This window comes from Ahaetulla prasina, chromosome 6 (genome assembly GCF_028640845.1).
Source record: "Ahaetulla prasina isolate Xishuangbanna chromosome 6, ASM2864084v1, whole genome shotgun sequence".
Classification (NCBI taxonomy): Eukaryota; Metazoa; Chordata; class Lepidosauria; order Squamata; family Colubridae; genus Ahaetulla; species Ahaetulla prasina.
Window position 1 is genome coordinate 79,325,124 of NC_080544.1, and position 16,243 is coordinate 79,341,366.

The 16,243-nt window shown below is 36.9% G+C and overlaps 1 protein-coding gene across 3 annotated transcripts in view; it reads right to left on the bottom strand.

Moving 5' to 3' along the window:
• SLC9A9 (solute carrier family 9 member A9) overlaps positions 1 to 16,243 on the bottom strand; it is a 260,366-nt gene that overhangs the window by 118,514 nt on the left and 125,609 nt on the right. For all 3 annotated transcript variants that reach the window (XR_009155753.1, XR_009155752.1, XM_058188448.1), the window contains exons 10-11: positions 10,350 to 10,463; positions 7,607 to 7,718 (exon numbers count right to left, since the gene is read on the bottom strand). Coding sequence is in view for 1 of the 3 variants with exons in the window: in XM_058188448.1 (XP_058044431.1) it covers positions 7,607 to 7,718; positions 10,350 to 10,463 (226 nt within the window). In the remaining 2 variants the exon portion in view is untranslated. The remainder of the gene's footprint in view (positions 1 to 7,606; positions 7,719 to 10,349; positions 10,464 to 16,243) is intronic.

A 16,243-nucleotide genomic window follows, 5' to 3' on the forward strand; every position in this document is an offset into this window, starting at 1 on the left:
AACTAGCATCTAAGCTGCTCATAGAATTTTGATTGTGCCAACATAGAAGTACTTAATAAGTACATAGCACATGGTTAATTATTTCACAACTCTTCCACCACTTAAACCTTCTAATTTTATTAAAAAGGTTTGTTGTAAACATGAAGAAAAATGTAGCAATAAATCTAATCAAATGACCTCATGTAATATAATAAATTATTAGTTAGAAATGAAGGCCTAAATTAAACTGGAATTGGTAAATACATGTGAAAGTATTGGCTTAATTATAAATGAAGGATGTCACAGAAATATGAATTAAGGTCATCTAGTTTGCTGCTGGTAAAAGAATAAAAATGAAACAAATGTTATAAATGGCAATGTCCCAGGGAAAAAAATGGATGAAAGTCCTGAATGATGCCATCTGCTCTTTTGGTAAGAGGGAATTGCAGACACTATTTCAGCACTGCCATAATCATAACTTATTGTGATATACTTATCCTAAGCCATTAAAAAAGATACAAACAACTTCTCTTGTGAATATAAAGCCGAAGGAACGCACCACATATTTTATTTTATTTTATTTATTTACTTGTCAATCATTTATAAGATAACAGGTAAAAGTATAAACATAATTTGGATACATGAAAAGAGTAAGTAAAAAGGAATATTAGGACAGGAATGGTAGGCACACAGGTGCTCTTATGGATGCCCCTTACAGACCACTTAGGAATGGGGTGAGGTCAACAGTAGACAGTTTAAGTTTAAAGTTTGGGGAGTTTGGGGAAGAAACCACAGAGTCAGGTAGTCATTCCAGACATTGACCACTCTGTTACTGAAGTCATATTTTCTGCAATCGAGTTTGGAGTGGTTTACCTTGAGTTTGCATCTATTATTTGCTCGTGTATTGTTGTGGTTGAAGCTGAAGTAGCCATTGACAGGTAGGACATTGTGGTAGATAATTTTATGTACTATGCTTAGATCAGATTGAGGTCAGCATAGTTCTAAATTGTCTAAACCCAAAATTTGGAGTCTGGTGGCATAAGGTATTTTATTGCGAGCAGCGGAGGACTCTTCTTGTGAAATATCTCTGGACTCTCTCGATTGTATTTGTGTCTGATATGCAGTGCGGGTTCCAGACAGGTGAGCTGTATTCAAGAATTGATCTAGCAAATGTTTAGTTGCTCTCGTTAGTAGTACAATATTACCTAAGAAGAAACCACAGAGTCAGGCAGTGCATTCCAGGCATTAACAACTCTGTTACTGAAGTCATATTTTCTGCAATCGAGTTTGGAGTGGTTTACCTTGAGTTTGCATCTATTATTTGCTCGTGTATTGTTGTGGTTGAAGCTGAAGTAGCCATTGACAGGTAGGACATTGTGGTAGATAATTTTATGTACTATGCTTAGATCAGATTGAGGTCAGCATAGTTCTAAATTGTCTAAACCCAAAATTTGGAGTCTGGTGGCATAAGGTATTTTATTGCGAGCAGCGGAGGACTCTTCTTGTGAAATATCTCTGGACTCTCTCGATTGTATTTGTGTCTGATATGCAGTGCGGGTTCCAGACAGGTGAGCTGTATTCAAGAATTGATCTAGCAAATGTTTAGTTGCTCTCGTTAGTAGTACAATATTACCTAAGAAGAAACTACGCAAGATTAGGTTAACAACTCTTAGTGCTTTTTGGCAATGTTGTTACAGTGGGCTCTGGCACTTAGATCTTTAGAAATAAGTACTCCAAGGTCCTTGACAGAATGAGGGTCATCTATAAGGACATGTCCATCTAATTTGTATTTTATGTTTTGATTATTATTTTTTTTGCCAATGTGCAAGACCTGAAATTGTACAGCATATTTGTCAATCATATGTAAGATATATAATTTCAGGTTATATCAGGTTATATATTTAGGTTATATATATTCAGCTGTACATAACAATGTACACTGAAATTACACAGCATATTTACAAAAATAGATCTCTAAATCTTTTTATGGGAAAGTTTTAATTTGAATTATTATTTCATCAGGTATTCTGATAGTGCTTTGACATTTATTTAGATGCAGTGATTTTATTTTATCTTCTGAATGGGCATTCATCTTACAATTCTGCATATTCAAGGCTCACTTTAGGATTTCTAGGCGCAGCTCATTTTATTGGTTAGAGAAACAAACTATTAGGTTTTACCTTCCGCTGTAAAATGATGGAAGCTTTTTCCCCTCTTTTTATGTCGTAAATATCTATACAGTTATATCAGTGTCTTGTTTGAATTACTAGTTTAATTTACATTGAAATTATAATTTGCTTCATATTTTTTTCCCAAAGAACAATAATATAGGTATTATAAAAGTCTTGTTCCTTGTGTAAAATGCAGTTATTTCTTTTATGTATTAAGTACCCATGAGGGTTCCTTTTGTAAAATATGTCATATTGCTGACTCTCACTTAACTTATTTATTGTACGGATCACTACTGATTTATGGAACAGGCTGCATCTCCATCATTTTTTCTATTTTATTTTGCATATATTGGAATTTAGCTTTAACTTAGTTACATGATTGTAAAAGCATCTTCATATTATAGCTGAAAACCAACATTTTATTAAGTATACTTATCTAAACTTTTTAAATTCCCCTAGTATGAAGATTTGTTTTTAAAGGAAGAAGTTTGAACAAAGAATTTAGTCAAATTTTAGAATCTGAATCCAGACAACTCCATCCAATCAGATGAATATTTTAGCTTCTCTTGCTTCTCAGAATGGGCTAAATTTTGTCTCACAGATTTCATATAAACATATTATTTTATTATAGTTTAGAAACCTCTTTCAGAAATAAACACTGCCATGACCAATAGCCCCAGTAAGACCCCATCTAATTGTATATTGATTACAGAGACTTTGTGCAGAATGTACCTTTATGAAATGAATAAATAATGAATAAAATTGTCAGCCTTAACTGCTTTAAGAACTAGCAGTTTTGATTGTGTGTCTTACATATTATATGTTATTTGACACAAATTTTAAGTAGCTCTTTTGGAAAACAAAGAAAATGAAATCAACATTTAGTATCTAGAGGTGATCAAATCCTCCCTCCTTCCCTCTTTCAAACAGCCATCACATGGATATCCTCACCTTAAGGCAGAATTTGAACTTCATGCCCCCAATGGTACTTACTACACTATTATTCTGTTATAAACATAATTTTTAAAAAAACCTTCCAGAAAAAGGAGTCTCTTAGTCTTCTACCACCCAAACATTAAACAATATTGGTGTACTTTAAGCATTAGTTATTGTAGTACAAACATTCATGGATTACATCTTTCCCCAAACCATCCCTCCATCCATCCATCCCTCCATCCCTCCATCCCTCCATCCTTGTTTGATTCAGCTGCCCCTATTTATTAATAATTATTTAAAACTTATTTAATTCATTGCATTTCAGATTAACTACATCTTGATTTCATTTTCTTTATTTTCCAAAAGAGTCACATAAATGATTTTGACTGTAAGCATTTTAGCCGTCATTTCCCCCCCCAAATCTGCTGAAAGGTGTGGTCTGAATATGATTCTTGAACCACAAGTCACTTATTCTCACAAAAAAAGAACTATGACATATATTTCTGGCAAATTTCTGGTTTTGAGATTATGAGTATTTTTTAATGTAATTTATTGGGTTGACATATAAAGAAAATATAGGTTTCTATGTTGTTGTTAGTTGCGAAGTCGTGTCCGACTCATCGCGACCCCATGGAAAACATTCTTCCAGGCCTTCCTGTCCTCTACCATCCTCTGGAGTCCATTTAAGCTCACGCCGACTGCTTCAGTGACTCCATCCAGCCACCTTGTTCTCTGTCGTCCCCTTCTTCTTTTGCCCTCAATCTTTCCCAGCATTAGGCTCTTCTCCAGTGAATCTTTCCTTCTCATTAGGTGACCAAAGTATTTCAGTTTCATCTTCAGGATCTGGCCTTCTAAAGAGCAGTCAGGGTTGATCTTCTCTAGGACTGACTTGTTGGCCTTGCAGTCCAAGGGACTCGCAGGAGTCTTCTCCAGCACCAGAGTTCAAAGGCCTCAATTCTTTGGCGCTCAACCTTTCTTATGGTCCAACCTTCACAGCCATACATTGCAACTGGCGTATACGCACTTTTGTTGGCAGGGTGATGTCTCTGCTTTTTAGTACGCTGTCTAGATTTGCCATAGCTTTCCTCCCCAGGAGCAAGCGTCTTTTAATTTCTTGGCTACAGTCCCCATCTGCGGTGATCTTGGAGCCCAGGAAAATAAAATCTGTCACTACCTCCATTTCTTCACCATCTATCTGCCAGGAATTGAGAGGGCCGGATGCCATGATTTTAATTTTCTTAATGTTGAGTTTCAAGCCAACTTTTGCACTCTCCTCCTTCACCCACATCAAGAGGCTCTTTAGTTCTTCGCTTTATACCATTAGAGTGGTATCATCTGCATATCTGAGGTTGTTAATTTTCTTCCGGCAATCTTAATTCCAATTTTTGATTCATTTAGCCCTGCCTTTCTCATGATGTGCTCTGCATATAAGTTAAATAGACAGGGTGATAGTATACAGCCTTTCCAGGCTCCTTTCCCAATTTTGAACCAATCAGTGGTTCCGTGTCCAGTTCTCACTGTGGCTTCTTGACCCGCATACAGGTTTCTCAAGAGACAAATAAGATGGTCTGGTACTCCCATCTCTTTAAGAACTTGCCACAATTTGTTGTGATCCACACAATCAAAGGCTTTAGCATAGTCAATGAAGCAGATGTTTTCCCGGAACTCCCTAGCTTTCTCCAGGATCCAGCGTATGTTGGCAATTTGATCTCTAGTTCCTCTGCCTCTATGAAATCCTGCCTGTACTTCTGGTAGTTCTCGGTCCCTGCCATTTTGGTCCTTTATCATGCTTTATCATGCTTTATCCTTTATCATGCTTTATCCTTTATCATGATAAAGGGCATGATAGGTTTCTATACATACTATTATATATTGCGATGGGGACTTTTCTTCATCTACAAGCTAGTGATGGTTTAAAACATTTAGGACTTATGGGAGGACAAGACAAATTTTAAAATGCTTATGTTATGATAAACAAGCATTATGGACTTCTTAATAACCAGCAAACATATGTGGCGAGAAGGGGGCAAAGATATTTAATAAATAAATAAATAAATTTTGGGGTGCCTCTTTTTCATAACCTTCTTTTTCATAACCATTCTGAGTATTTAAATTCACTGAGTGTGTAATTAGGTTAAATGAGAGATATAATAGTTATGGTTTAATGGCTGGTCTCTCCCTTAACAATTGTTTAAAGTTACAGTAGTTTGAAAAAAGCTACTTATGAACCATCCTTGAAGGACACTGGCAGAAAATAGCAAAAACATGCCCGTTGAATATAGAATCATTTAATAACCCCATGATTCATTTAATGACTGCAGTGATTCACTTTGTGACTATCACAAAGAGTTATAAGATTGAGTCAAGTCACATGGTGACCCGCTTAATGACCACAATGACTTATGACCAAAATTCTGGGTCAGTTGTGGCAGTAAGTCGAGGACTACCTGTAGTCAAATGGAAATATTGATAGTCAATTGCACATTTTAAAGATGGACGTTTTCTTCCTCTCCCTGTCAAACTCCTGGAAAAGCATTACCAGTTTCTGAACTGCCCATTAGGCCCCTATAAAACCATGTGTCACAAAGCAGACACATGCTTTGTTACTTCATGCAAAGAAAGGTCCTAATTATTCAAAGAATAGGAGTGTGAAAAGAAAGCAAAGCTGAAAGCAGTTGTGGCAGTTTTAAAAAAAATTCTGCAAGAGGAAGAACATTTGAATACTCTACGACTCAACTTTCATCTTGCTGAATGTTGTGGCATGCAATTTCTTTTTCCTACTCTCCATTGAAATCAGTAGCACAATATGTAATCAGGAACAGGTGGGAAATTTGAACACTTGAAGTAACCGAGTGATTTTTCAATGATTCATTTTCTTATTTATAAAAATAAATAGGCCATTATCTAGTGGGATCAGCCTCATAAGCTAAAGCAATGTAAATATCTGAAAAAAATCTGAAGAAATGTGAAAGTTTTTCACCGACAGTTGACATTCCCAAAAAATGTGTGTCATCATTGCTCCATGCTGAGGTCCATATCCAAACATGCTCTTTTAATGCCGTTTCTTCACTGATCTTTTACAGGGCTATCCAACCATCATTGTACTAATATATTGTATTTTTATATAGGGATTGTTTTATATTGCATTTTCTAAGTGGGTCAATGTAATTTTTGAGTAATTTTTGACTCTGACAGCTTACAGAAAGAAACAAAAGAACAATGAAGATAGATTTTATACAACTTTAAGAATATGGAGTGATGCTATAAAACATTTACCAATCAAAAAACAATCTAATGCTGGTAATTTATACATACTAGGCATCATATAATATACATGCCTAATATATAATTATAGGGGGCATGCAGATTACATAATATGCAGTGAGTAAAAAAAGATGCATGCTTATGTTTGCATCGTTTAAAAGCATGCCCAAGAAATCTTCAGTTAGCCACTATTTCATCAAAGCTAGGAGTAATCTGACATTATTTTAACATGAGAGAGATACCCTCCAAAATGAATAAGCCTGTTCTCCAGAGAATAGAGATGAAATAACCATATGGTATACCATCTGAATTTCGTTTCCTCAACTGAGCTGCCACTTTTAAGTCCATTTCATAAACTTTTATAATAGGCATGCTGCACCCGGGTAATTAAAGTGATTAAAGTCATTATTGCATATCATCATCAGAGGATAGAGGCAAGCCTTTCTGAAATGATAATAAGCCTTCCAAGTGAATGCCATTAATCACAGAGCAGCTCTGCTTAGTTACTACAATACTACAATATATTTCTCTCCATTTCTTACAAGAAAAGTATAATGGTCATTGCTTGTTCTTCTTTTAAACAAGGAATACAGCGTCTATGGAGATTTACAATCATCCAGGTCATGCTTGTCCCAAAGGCAATTGGACTTTCTTGGGTTTATATCTAAATAGTATTATTAGTAGTATTAATGTGTATAAAGTATATGAACTGAGACAATACACTGTTCACTAAGTGCTTATGGATGTTATAAAAAAACTAGCCCTCTGAAGGTCTGTTGTTAGCTCTTTGAGAATCATTGAGGCCACTTGGGAATTCTTCTCTTCAGAGTCACCTGAATCAGAGTGCAAGCAGTCCCAAGAAGGTTCCACACAGTTTGCACTCTGATTCTCATGACTTTTAGAATGCAGATAAACCCCCAAGTGGTCTCAATGACTATCAGAGAGCTAATGACTGACCAGATGACTGCAAAGAATATAAATTCTTCCATTCCCCACCAGTCAGTTATAACTGAAGAAACTTCTTGGATGAGAAACAAAACATTTTCAAAGAAAAAAAACTCTAAGAAAATCTATTTGCCTTTTGGAAAAAGTACATTTGGAACAAGTAATACAGTGATAATATTTCTGTTTATTTTTGTGCTCCTTTTAAAAAATTACAAATCTAAAAAACTATAAAGCATAAAACATACTATTTATATTAGTTAGTAGTGAGGTTGGGGTTTCCTTTTGTATCATAGTAGAAACAATCAGCTTACCTGAGAACATCATCATATGTTGAAAGTTCTTTGGAATTTTTTGTTTTCGGCCCAGGTTCAAAATAAATGAAATTGGATATATGTTACAGGCTCTTGCTACAAAAACTGCCACCTACATCATTTGGGATTAGAAGCTGAGAAAAATAAGGAAGGACTATGATATAAGACCAAGATTAATCAATATTATTTAATCAGAAGCAGAATCATGAGTTTAGATGGAAGCGGAGTAGGAAAAATACAATATTTTGATTGCTAGTCACAGTCTGCTCTTTATTTGAACATCTTACTTTTTAAAATAATCTTTATAATTCTTTCTTGAACATCCTAAATCTAAATTCATTTTCCAGCTTTGTCAAGCCCATGCTTTGTCCCTAAATCTCTGAGAAATCTTCACTATAGTTTTTTTAGATGCCAAAACAAAAGAAGAGAGCCAACTGATGTAGTAGTTAAGATTGCTCGTCCAAAAACCAGGTGGCTGTAAGTTCTAGACCTCCCTTAGGCCTGAAAGCCAACTGGGTGATTTTCGGCCAGTCATTCTCTCTCAGCCCAACTCACTTTACATGATTGTTGTGAATAGGAGATAGAAGTATTAGGTACAGTACGTTGGCTGTCTTGAGCAATATATAAAAAAATGAGATTTTAAAAAAATTCAATATTAATAAAAATAAGAATCAGTAAATATTCTAACCAAGCTGAGCTAGGAAATCTGAGAATGACACAAAGGTGAACAGATTGGAAGAGGTCAGTATACATTAAAGGGGATAAAAAGAGATGGAGGGAGCCTGAGGGAGCCTTAACAGTATGCAAACTATTGGATGATATCCTTAATCTAAGGTGCAAGTAAAATAATGCTTCATTCAATGCAGATTAAAGTCCTACATGAAAAAAGAGGGGCCAGATTGTCAAAATGCCTTTAGAAAAGGCCAAGAAACATGAGATGTTTTTGCTGATACATGCTGGACAAATAAGAAAGCCAAAGAATATCAAAAGGAAGTCACTGCTTTATTGATTAAAAAAAGAGCTTTGATTGTGTTGAACATATCAAGCTGTAGAATAGGCTTGGAAAAATGATAAAGAAACATTGTTGTCCTCATGACAAATTTATATACAGGTCAGGGATGCGTAGTACATGCAGAGCAGTGGTGGATTTCAAAAATTTTTACTACTTGTTCTGTGCGTGTGGCTTTGTGGGTGTGGCATGGCTTTGTGGGCATGGCAGGGGAAGGATATTATAAAATCTCCATTCCCACCCCATTCCAGGGGAAGATTACTACAAAAAACCCATTTCCTCCCGATCAGCTGGGATTTGGGAGGCAGAGAATAGATGGGGGTGGGGCCAGTCAAAATTTTTACTACCTGTTCTCTGAACTACTCAAAATTTCTCCTACCTGTTCTCCAGAACTTGTCAGAACCTGCTGAAACCCACCTCTGATACAGAACATGGTTAAAGAAATTAGTTCCAGGTTGGCAGATAAGTTAAACAAGGGTGTATACTCACCCCTTATTTATTCACCCTCTATATACTGAATATATTAAGAGAAGATGGATTGAAAGGATATAGGATGGTGTTAGAATAAGGAAGAAATATAAATAATATGTGTCATGCTATTGACAGTACCAAAAATGCAAAGAATCTGCAAATTCTAGTAATAAAAGTTAAGAAGCAAAAGGAAAAAAAGTGGGACTAAAATTAAACATAAAGACGACCAATTAATAACAACGTAAGAACTAGCCTTAGAATTAACAGTGAAGATATTGAATTGGTAGATAAGCTTCTGCTTTTTAGGATTAACTATCACCAGTAAAGGAACAAACAGTCAAATTTACACCAAAGACTAAATTTTGATAGAGTAGCCATAAAGCCCTTAGAAAATATATTTAAATGCAGTGGTGTGTCTATACCTTCAGAGATCAGAACTGTGCAAACTATGGTATTCTCTGTGACGTTCTATTAAAGCAAAAGTTAAACTTTGAAGAAACAAGAAGAAAGAGTATTGATGCTTTTGAACTTTGGTGTTAGAAAGACTCCATGGACAGCTAAGAAAACCAACAAACAAAAATAGCTCATTGAACAAACAATCCAGGGTTCTCACTCAAGGCACAAATGATTAGGCTCAAATTATCCTACTTTAGACATATTAGGAAGTACTCTTTCTGCAGAAAGTTCTAATTCAGGGAAAGATGGAAAGAAAGGGAAGAAGATAATGATCGGCAGCAAGATAGGTTAACTCAATAACATAGGTGATGAATACATCAGAGAGCTAAATATCAGGTTTAGGTCAGATCATCATGGAGAAATTTTATGTGGTCACTAAAAGTCAGCAATGACTCAATGGCACATAATTAATAATAATAGTAATGAAATTCATATCATTGGAACAGCACATGCATATCATTAATGTTTTTAACTTAGAGACATCAGTGTTCAAGCAGTTGTTCATGTATCAGTTTATTCAATGACCATGCATCCAACGGTGGTCTTCAAATATGGGACATGCAATATGCCTGATGTCAGGAGTAAAGCCAAGAGTATATCTTTACTTCCTAGGAATTGTATGAGGAGGAATGAGCTATTCTTGCCCCGAAAAAAATGAGCAGCAGAAACATTTTATATATGCATTGAGATCTCTAGGTTCTAGTTTATATTTTCAGTTATACAATTTATCTGTTCATCATGAAAATAAAAACCTTATGCCATATGTTTGCTGTACTATGCATTTCCTGTTACTTGAACAAAGGATACAAATGCTCCAAATATAAATAGAGCATTGAAAATATGATTTTGGAAGGTAAACAGTGCTAGTCCCATATAGCAAAATATTACATTCTCAGCCAAGAAGTTCATGAATTCGAACAGCTGAAATGAGAGAGAAAAAAAATTATCACCCAGGTTAAAGTAGATGAATGTACTCGTTGGGACAAGGTAAACATATCAAACTGGGCATTCATTTCATGATCCACAAATCAGCTCAGATTTTTTAAAATATTAAGCTCCAATAAACAAGATGACAAACAGATAGTTTAGTCTAGTATATACTACTAACACTCTTGTCATGACCTTTAACTGGGCAAAATGCTGCATTCTAGAACAAGTACTTTTTGAACCAAGTACTTTACATACAAATGGTGTCCAAAATCTAGGATCCAAGACTCCGAAAAACTGAAATTTGGGAAAGTTGTGACTGCTCCAGTACTACTAGCTGCTACTGGGTTACTGTGGTAACATGATCTTTATTTTCAACAATCTGTGACAGTTTCCTAGCCACTCTCATAATCCCTTGTTTCCTCCCCATCCAGCAGCAGTCACAGTCAAGACTTAATATTAAGGCTTGTAGGAAGTCAGAAGTTACTCCTGCTCCCATTGTTTGTTTGCCTGCCCTGGGTCATTCTGTTTTTTTTATGTTTAGGTAAGAAAATATCTCTGAAATGATGACCCAACAGGGTATGGGATGTCTAGTAATAGGTAAATGTAGAAATCTGCTTAAATAATAACAATTATTCTCTACTGCATGTATCAAGTGTGTATATGAGTAAAAATGCGCAAAGTCTTTTTTCCCTGTTTTATTAATCAAGCCACATTATCTGCCCCACTTCAAATCTGTAAAAGTGTTTTAAAAAGCATATAAAAATACAGGGATAGCTGTGATGTTAGAAAACCAGTTGACAATCTTATAAAATCGTCAATATACACATTTCATATGCTAGCTAAAATGTTATTGACTACAACGGGATTTATCATAATGGAAGCACTAGTCACCTAGCACAAATCACTTTATTTTGTAATTATAGTTTTTAAAGCTCCCTTAGGAAACAATTACTTCTATTGTTTCCTATGGGGATTTTAAAGAATTTTTTCAAAAACATTTTTGTCAAAAGCTGGCCAATTTTTCAGCATGCTGAACAGTAGGTAACACTCCACATGACCTGCCATCCCACTTATTTGTGTGGCCTTTCAAATTCTGTTCATTTGGAACACAGCCAATTCAAAATGTTTTGTTCTGAGTACAAACCAAACATCTGTGCCCACCCCAATGCACCTGGAAGCTATTTGTCCAATGTGGTATGTAATGAAGCTATTATGTTAACATGGTACCAATATTAAATTTCAGGAAAAGTCTAAAGCATTACAATATTTTTTGGAAGATCCAGACTACTTGGAAAATTGCTTCCTGTCCATATATATCATTTCTCATTTTTAGTCTCTTTGCACCGTAACCTTGCCTGCTGCAGATGTCACATATCTATGTATCCACCCTTTCCCAGCAAAAGCAGCTCTCAGACTGAAACAGACTGTCTATCCTTAAAGAAGGTGTGCGCGTGTATGTGTATGTATGTTTTATAATACCAGTTGGAAAAACCACATCTTGACATATTTTCAAAAATCCAACCACACTTTGGGGGTGGGAGGGAAGGGACAGGATGAGATTACAGACTTTTATTATTGTGAATTGTACACCACCTTCGTGGATCTCACTGCTTGTCAGTCGTGAAGGTCTGTGGCGCATCATACTAAAGTTTGGGTGCCCTGATAGATTCATCCTGATGGTACGTCAGTTCCATAACCACATGACGGCTCATGTTCTGGACAACAGAGAAGCTTCAGAAGCCTTTCCTGTTAAAAATGTTGTCAAGCAAGGGTGCACCTTGGCACCAACTTGTTCAGCATAATTTTTCAGCCATGCTGTCAGACATTTTCCAGAACAGTTGCTTGGTAGTTAGCCTGAGATACAGGACCAATGGGAAACTGTTCAACCTGCGAAGACTCCAGGCTGTCATCAAGATAAAGGAGACTGTGCTATATGACCTCCTCTTTGCTGATGACTGGCCCTGACTATGCTGGATCAGAGAAGGAAATGCAAGCCAATGTGGACAAATTTGCAGCAGCATGTGACAACTTTGGCCTCCTCATCAACATAAAGAAGACCGAAGTGATGCATCAGCCAGCTCTTAAATCCCAACACCAAAAGCCCACCATCACAGTGAATGGACAAAAACTGCAAGCAGTGGACCAAATTACATACCTTGGCAGCACCTGTGCCAAGTGACAGTTGACACTGAGGTCAACTGCAGAATCACCAAGGCAAGCTCTGCATTTGGCAGACTACTGAGCAACGTGTGGGACCGCCGTGGAATAAGCTTTGCTACCAAACTCAAAGTCTACCGAGCAGTAGTGCTAACTACACTGATATATGCCGGTGAGACTTGGACTGTATATAGGAGCACACTAGGCAATTGAACAACTTCCACACAACCTGCCTCCATAGAATTGTGAGGACAAGGTGCAGGACAAGGTGGTAGACACAGAAGATCTCTCCAGAGCAGGCCTGCCATCAGTTCACACCCTGCTGATAAAAGCCCAGACACGCTGGGCAGGCCATGTTGCAAGAATGCCAGACCATCGCATCCTAAACAGCTCCTCTATGGCGAGCTGTCTCAAGGAACACAGGGGACATGGGGACAAAGGAAGTGATACAAAGACAACTTTGAAGTCTCCTTCCAGTCCCTGGATATAGACATCATCTCCTGGGAAACACTGGCACAAGATCAATCAACATGGTGCACGCTGATCCACCAAGGCTGCCAGACATCTGAGGACAGAAGAACAACCATAGCACAAGAAAAGTGAGCACTCTGCAAAGCCAGAGCTGCAAATGCTGCAACAATGGTGCCCACACGTCTGCCCGACATGTAGCAGAACATTTTGTGCCCATATAGGCCTTACCAGCCACCTGCAGACAAATCGTGGACAGCCCACAACCTGTTAGATATCAAGGTGCTCTTCAAATATGATGGACGAACATCAAAGTGAAAAGAAGAAAGAACCCAGTGGACCATAACTAGCTTGTGGATCAATTCATTTTTTTTCTTTCTTTATAGCATTGCAAAATAACAATGTTAAAAGTAAACCTGGAAGGTTTACTTTTACAGTTAAATAGTTCTATAAATGGCATGCCACTAAAGCAAATAAAAAACCAGAATTTCAAATCCACCTTCCTTTACTTAGCTTAACTGCCAAAATAAAGAATGTACTAAAAGCAGATCACTTTATGACTCTCGCCACTCTTCCATTCAATTATTAGCTATTTCTCGGTCTGTAAAAAGATTCTTCTTTTCAAGTCAGTAAGGTAGCTATATTCAATCCTCTTTAGAACTAATCAAGGAAGTCAGATAAACTTAGCAGAGTATTGATTTTGAGATCTTCTCTCTCCTTCAGGAATTCTATGCAGGGTGCACTGAACCCTTAAAGCTTTGTTGTTGTTCTCTTCAGTCAGGAACCCTCTTCAATGGTCTTTAGTCCATTCTAAATTCATATATTTTATCAGCTAACACTGTCTAAGCCCCATCTGGTTTGCCAGCCATGTTTTCTGCCTATGCTCAATCTAACTACATGTTAGTGTTTAAGCAGCATGACATAAAACACAGTAGCAAAACACAGTACACAGCGCCTTTAGATAATTAACAGTGGTTTTATCTACAGCTAAATATATACAGACTTATACATGATAAATACCAGGGGTGAAATCTAAAAAAAAATTCCCTACCAGTTCTGTGGGCGTGGCTTAATTGGTGGGGGTGCCTTGGTGGTCAGATGACTGGGTGGGCATGGCCAATAACAATAAATAATAAAAATAATAAACAAAGTATAAAAAAACAATAAGAGGTACCAAAAACCAACTTTCACACTTTACACACACACAACACAACACAACACAACACAACTGACTCACACACAGTGTAAAAGCAGCTGCACTTCACACTTCACACACCCACAAAAAGCTTAAAAACCAACTTTCACACTTTACACACACACAACTGACACACACACACACACAATACTACATACAGCTTTCTGAGATTTTGTGTGTTTGTGTAGTTAGAGTGAAACACTACAGAAACACACCAAATCTCAGAAAGCTGCACAAATATTTTATTTTATTATTTTATTTTATTGTGGACTTCAATTCCCAGAGTTCCTCAGCCAGACAGCATTAATCACTCAGTGATGAAATAGACTAGCTAAATTAGATTAGTTCTGTCTGGTGCTAAAAATGAAACTTGAGGCTTTCCAGCTGAGAAAAAAGCCATGAGGTCGATCAGTAATCAGGTAAGTGTCTTAGACTCTTTTAAAAGGAGTTTTTCTACATGTTTTCTACAGAAAACATGTTTTTTAAGGTTCTGCTGATGAGGAACTCAGGTGAGATCCCCAGAGTAGCCTTTTTTTTTTTAAAGTTTAAAGGCTCTGCCGATCTCAGCTGAGGGGCGGGATCCTCAAAGGCTTTTTTTTTACTTTTAAAGGCATGTTTCGGCTGAAGCAAAACCTTCTTTTAAAAGTAAAAAAAACACCCCTCTGCTGATGGTGCGGCTCAGTAGAGGTGGGGGGGTTGCGGAGCCAGGGATTTTTGCTACCAGTCCTCCGAACCAGCAGCCGCCATCGCTACCAGATTGCGCGAGCCGGTCCGATCCGGGAGCATTTCACCCCTGGTAAATACCTTATCATTCAGCTACTGACACAAGGAGAGCAATGTGATACACGATGAGAGAGAACACGAGAAGGAAGATGCCCTTTAATGACTTCCCTTATATAGGCAGCTTCTTACTCAGCTTCTTAAAGTGGCAGTAACCCTGCCTCATTTCCATTGCATCAGCTTTCAGTTGCCTCCGCTTACACCCTTACATAAGCTTACAGCTATTAAATCTATATTCCCTGACACTACAGCTCCCACCTTTCTCTCTTCATAGTGCATTTCAATCTCCTCTTTCCTTTACAAGAGTGTCTCAATGTGAAAATGATATTTGTTTCAGCTCATTTTTGTAGCTCAATCTTAACCATCCTAGGCACAAATTGTATGCTTGGGAGATGATGGGACTGCATGGCAGATTCTGTTAATTTGCTACATAGAGTCCTTGGTGCTCTTTGCTTGCTTGCAGATGTTTCATTAGTCAACTAGTAACATCATTAGTACAAGTAATGGTAGGGTGTGCTCCTCCTCAATTGATTTATAACTTCAATTGAATGTGGAGTTAGGGTAATAAGTTTTTGAGGTTGGTGAAGTGGATCACCAGATAAAGCAGATCCAATTTTAAGATTATTATTTTTTTGTGGTGGTCATTACATTCACTTGTTTATTTGATAATTTGATGTAATTAAAAAACTTAGGAAAACTCCCTAACAATATAAGTAATATAGTAGTGGAAACAACCATTTATATGAAGCATTGACTTCCTTCACTGAATTTCTTTGTAGCCATTTGCATGTGACAAACTTGTTATCTCCAACATGGCCATGGCTGCACTTGAGAATGCTCATACAAAAATTTATAAGTTACTAGCTATGGTGTTCTTTCTTATAGTTTGTGAAGAAAGGTACATGTAATCTTTCTGACCCAAGGAAATAGAATCTGGGCTAGTAGAAGTGAATTTTAAATCTTTCAAACCTGATATAATTCAAATACATATATCTAATGATACACTTATCTGAGATATGGGAGCAGAGAAAAGTATATTTTAACAAAAGGAAAGACACACTTTGAAGACAAATTCTCTATTGTTACACCACTGAACTGACAGACAGCGCTGTGAATGTTTTTAAGGATTCATTGCTATGTCTGTGTTCATCAGAAAGAAGTCATGTCTTCA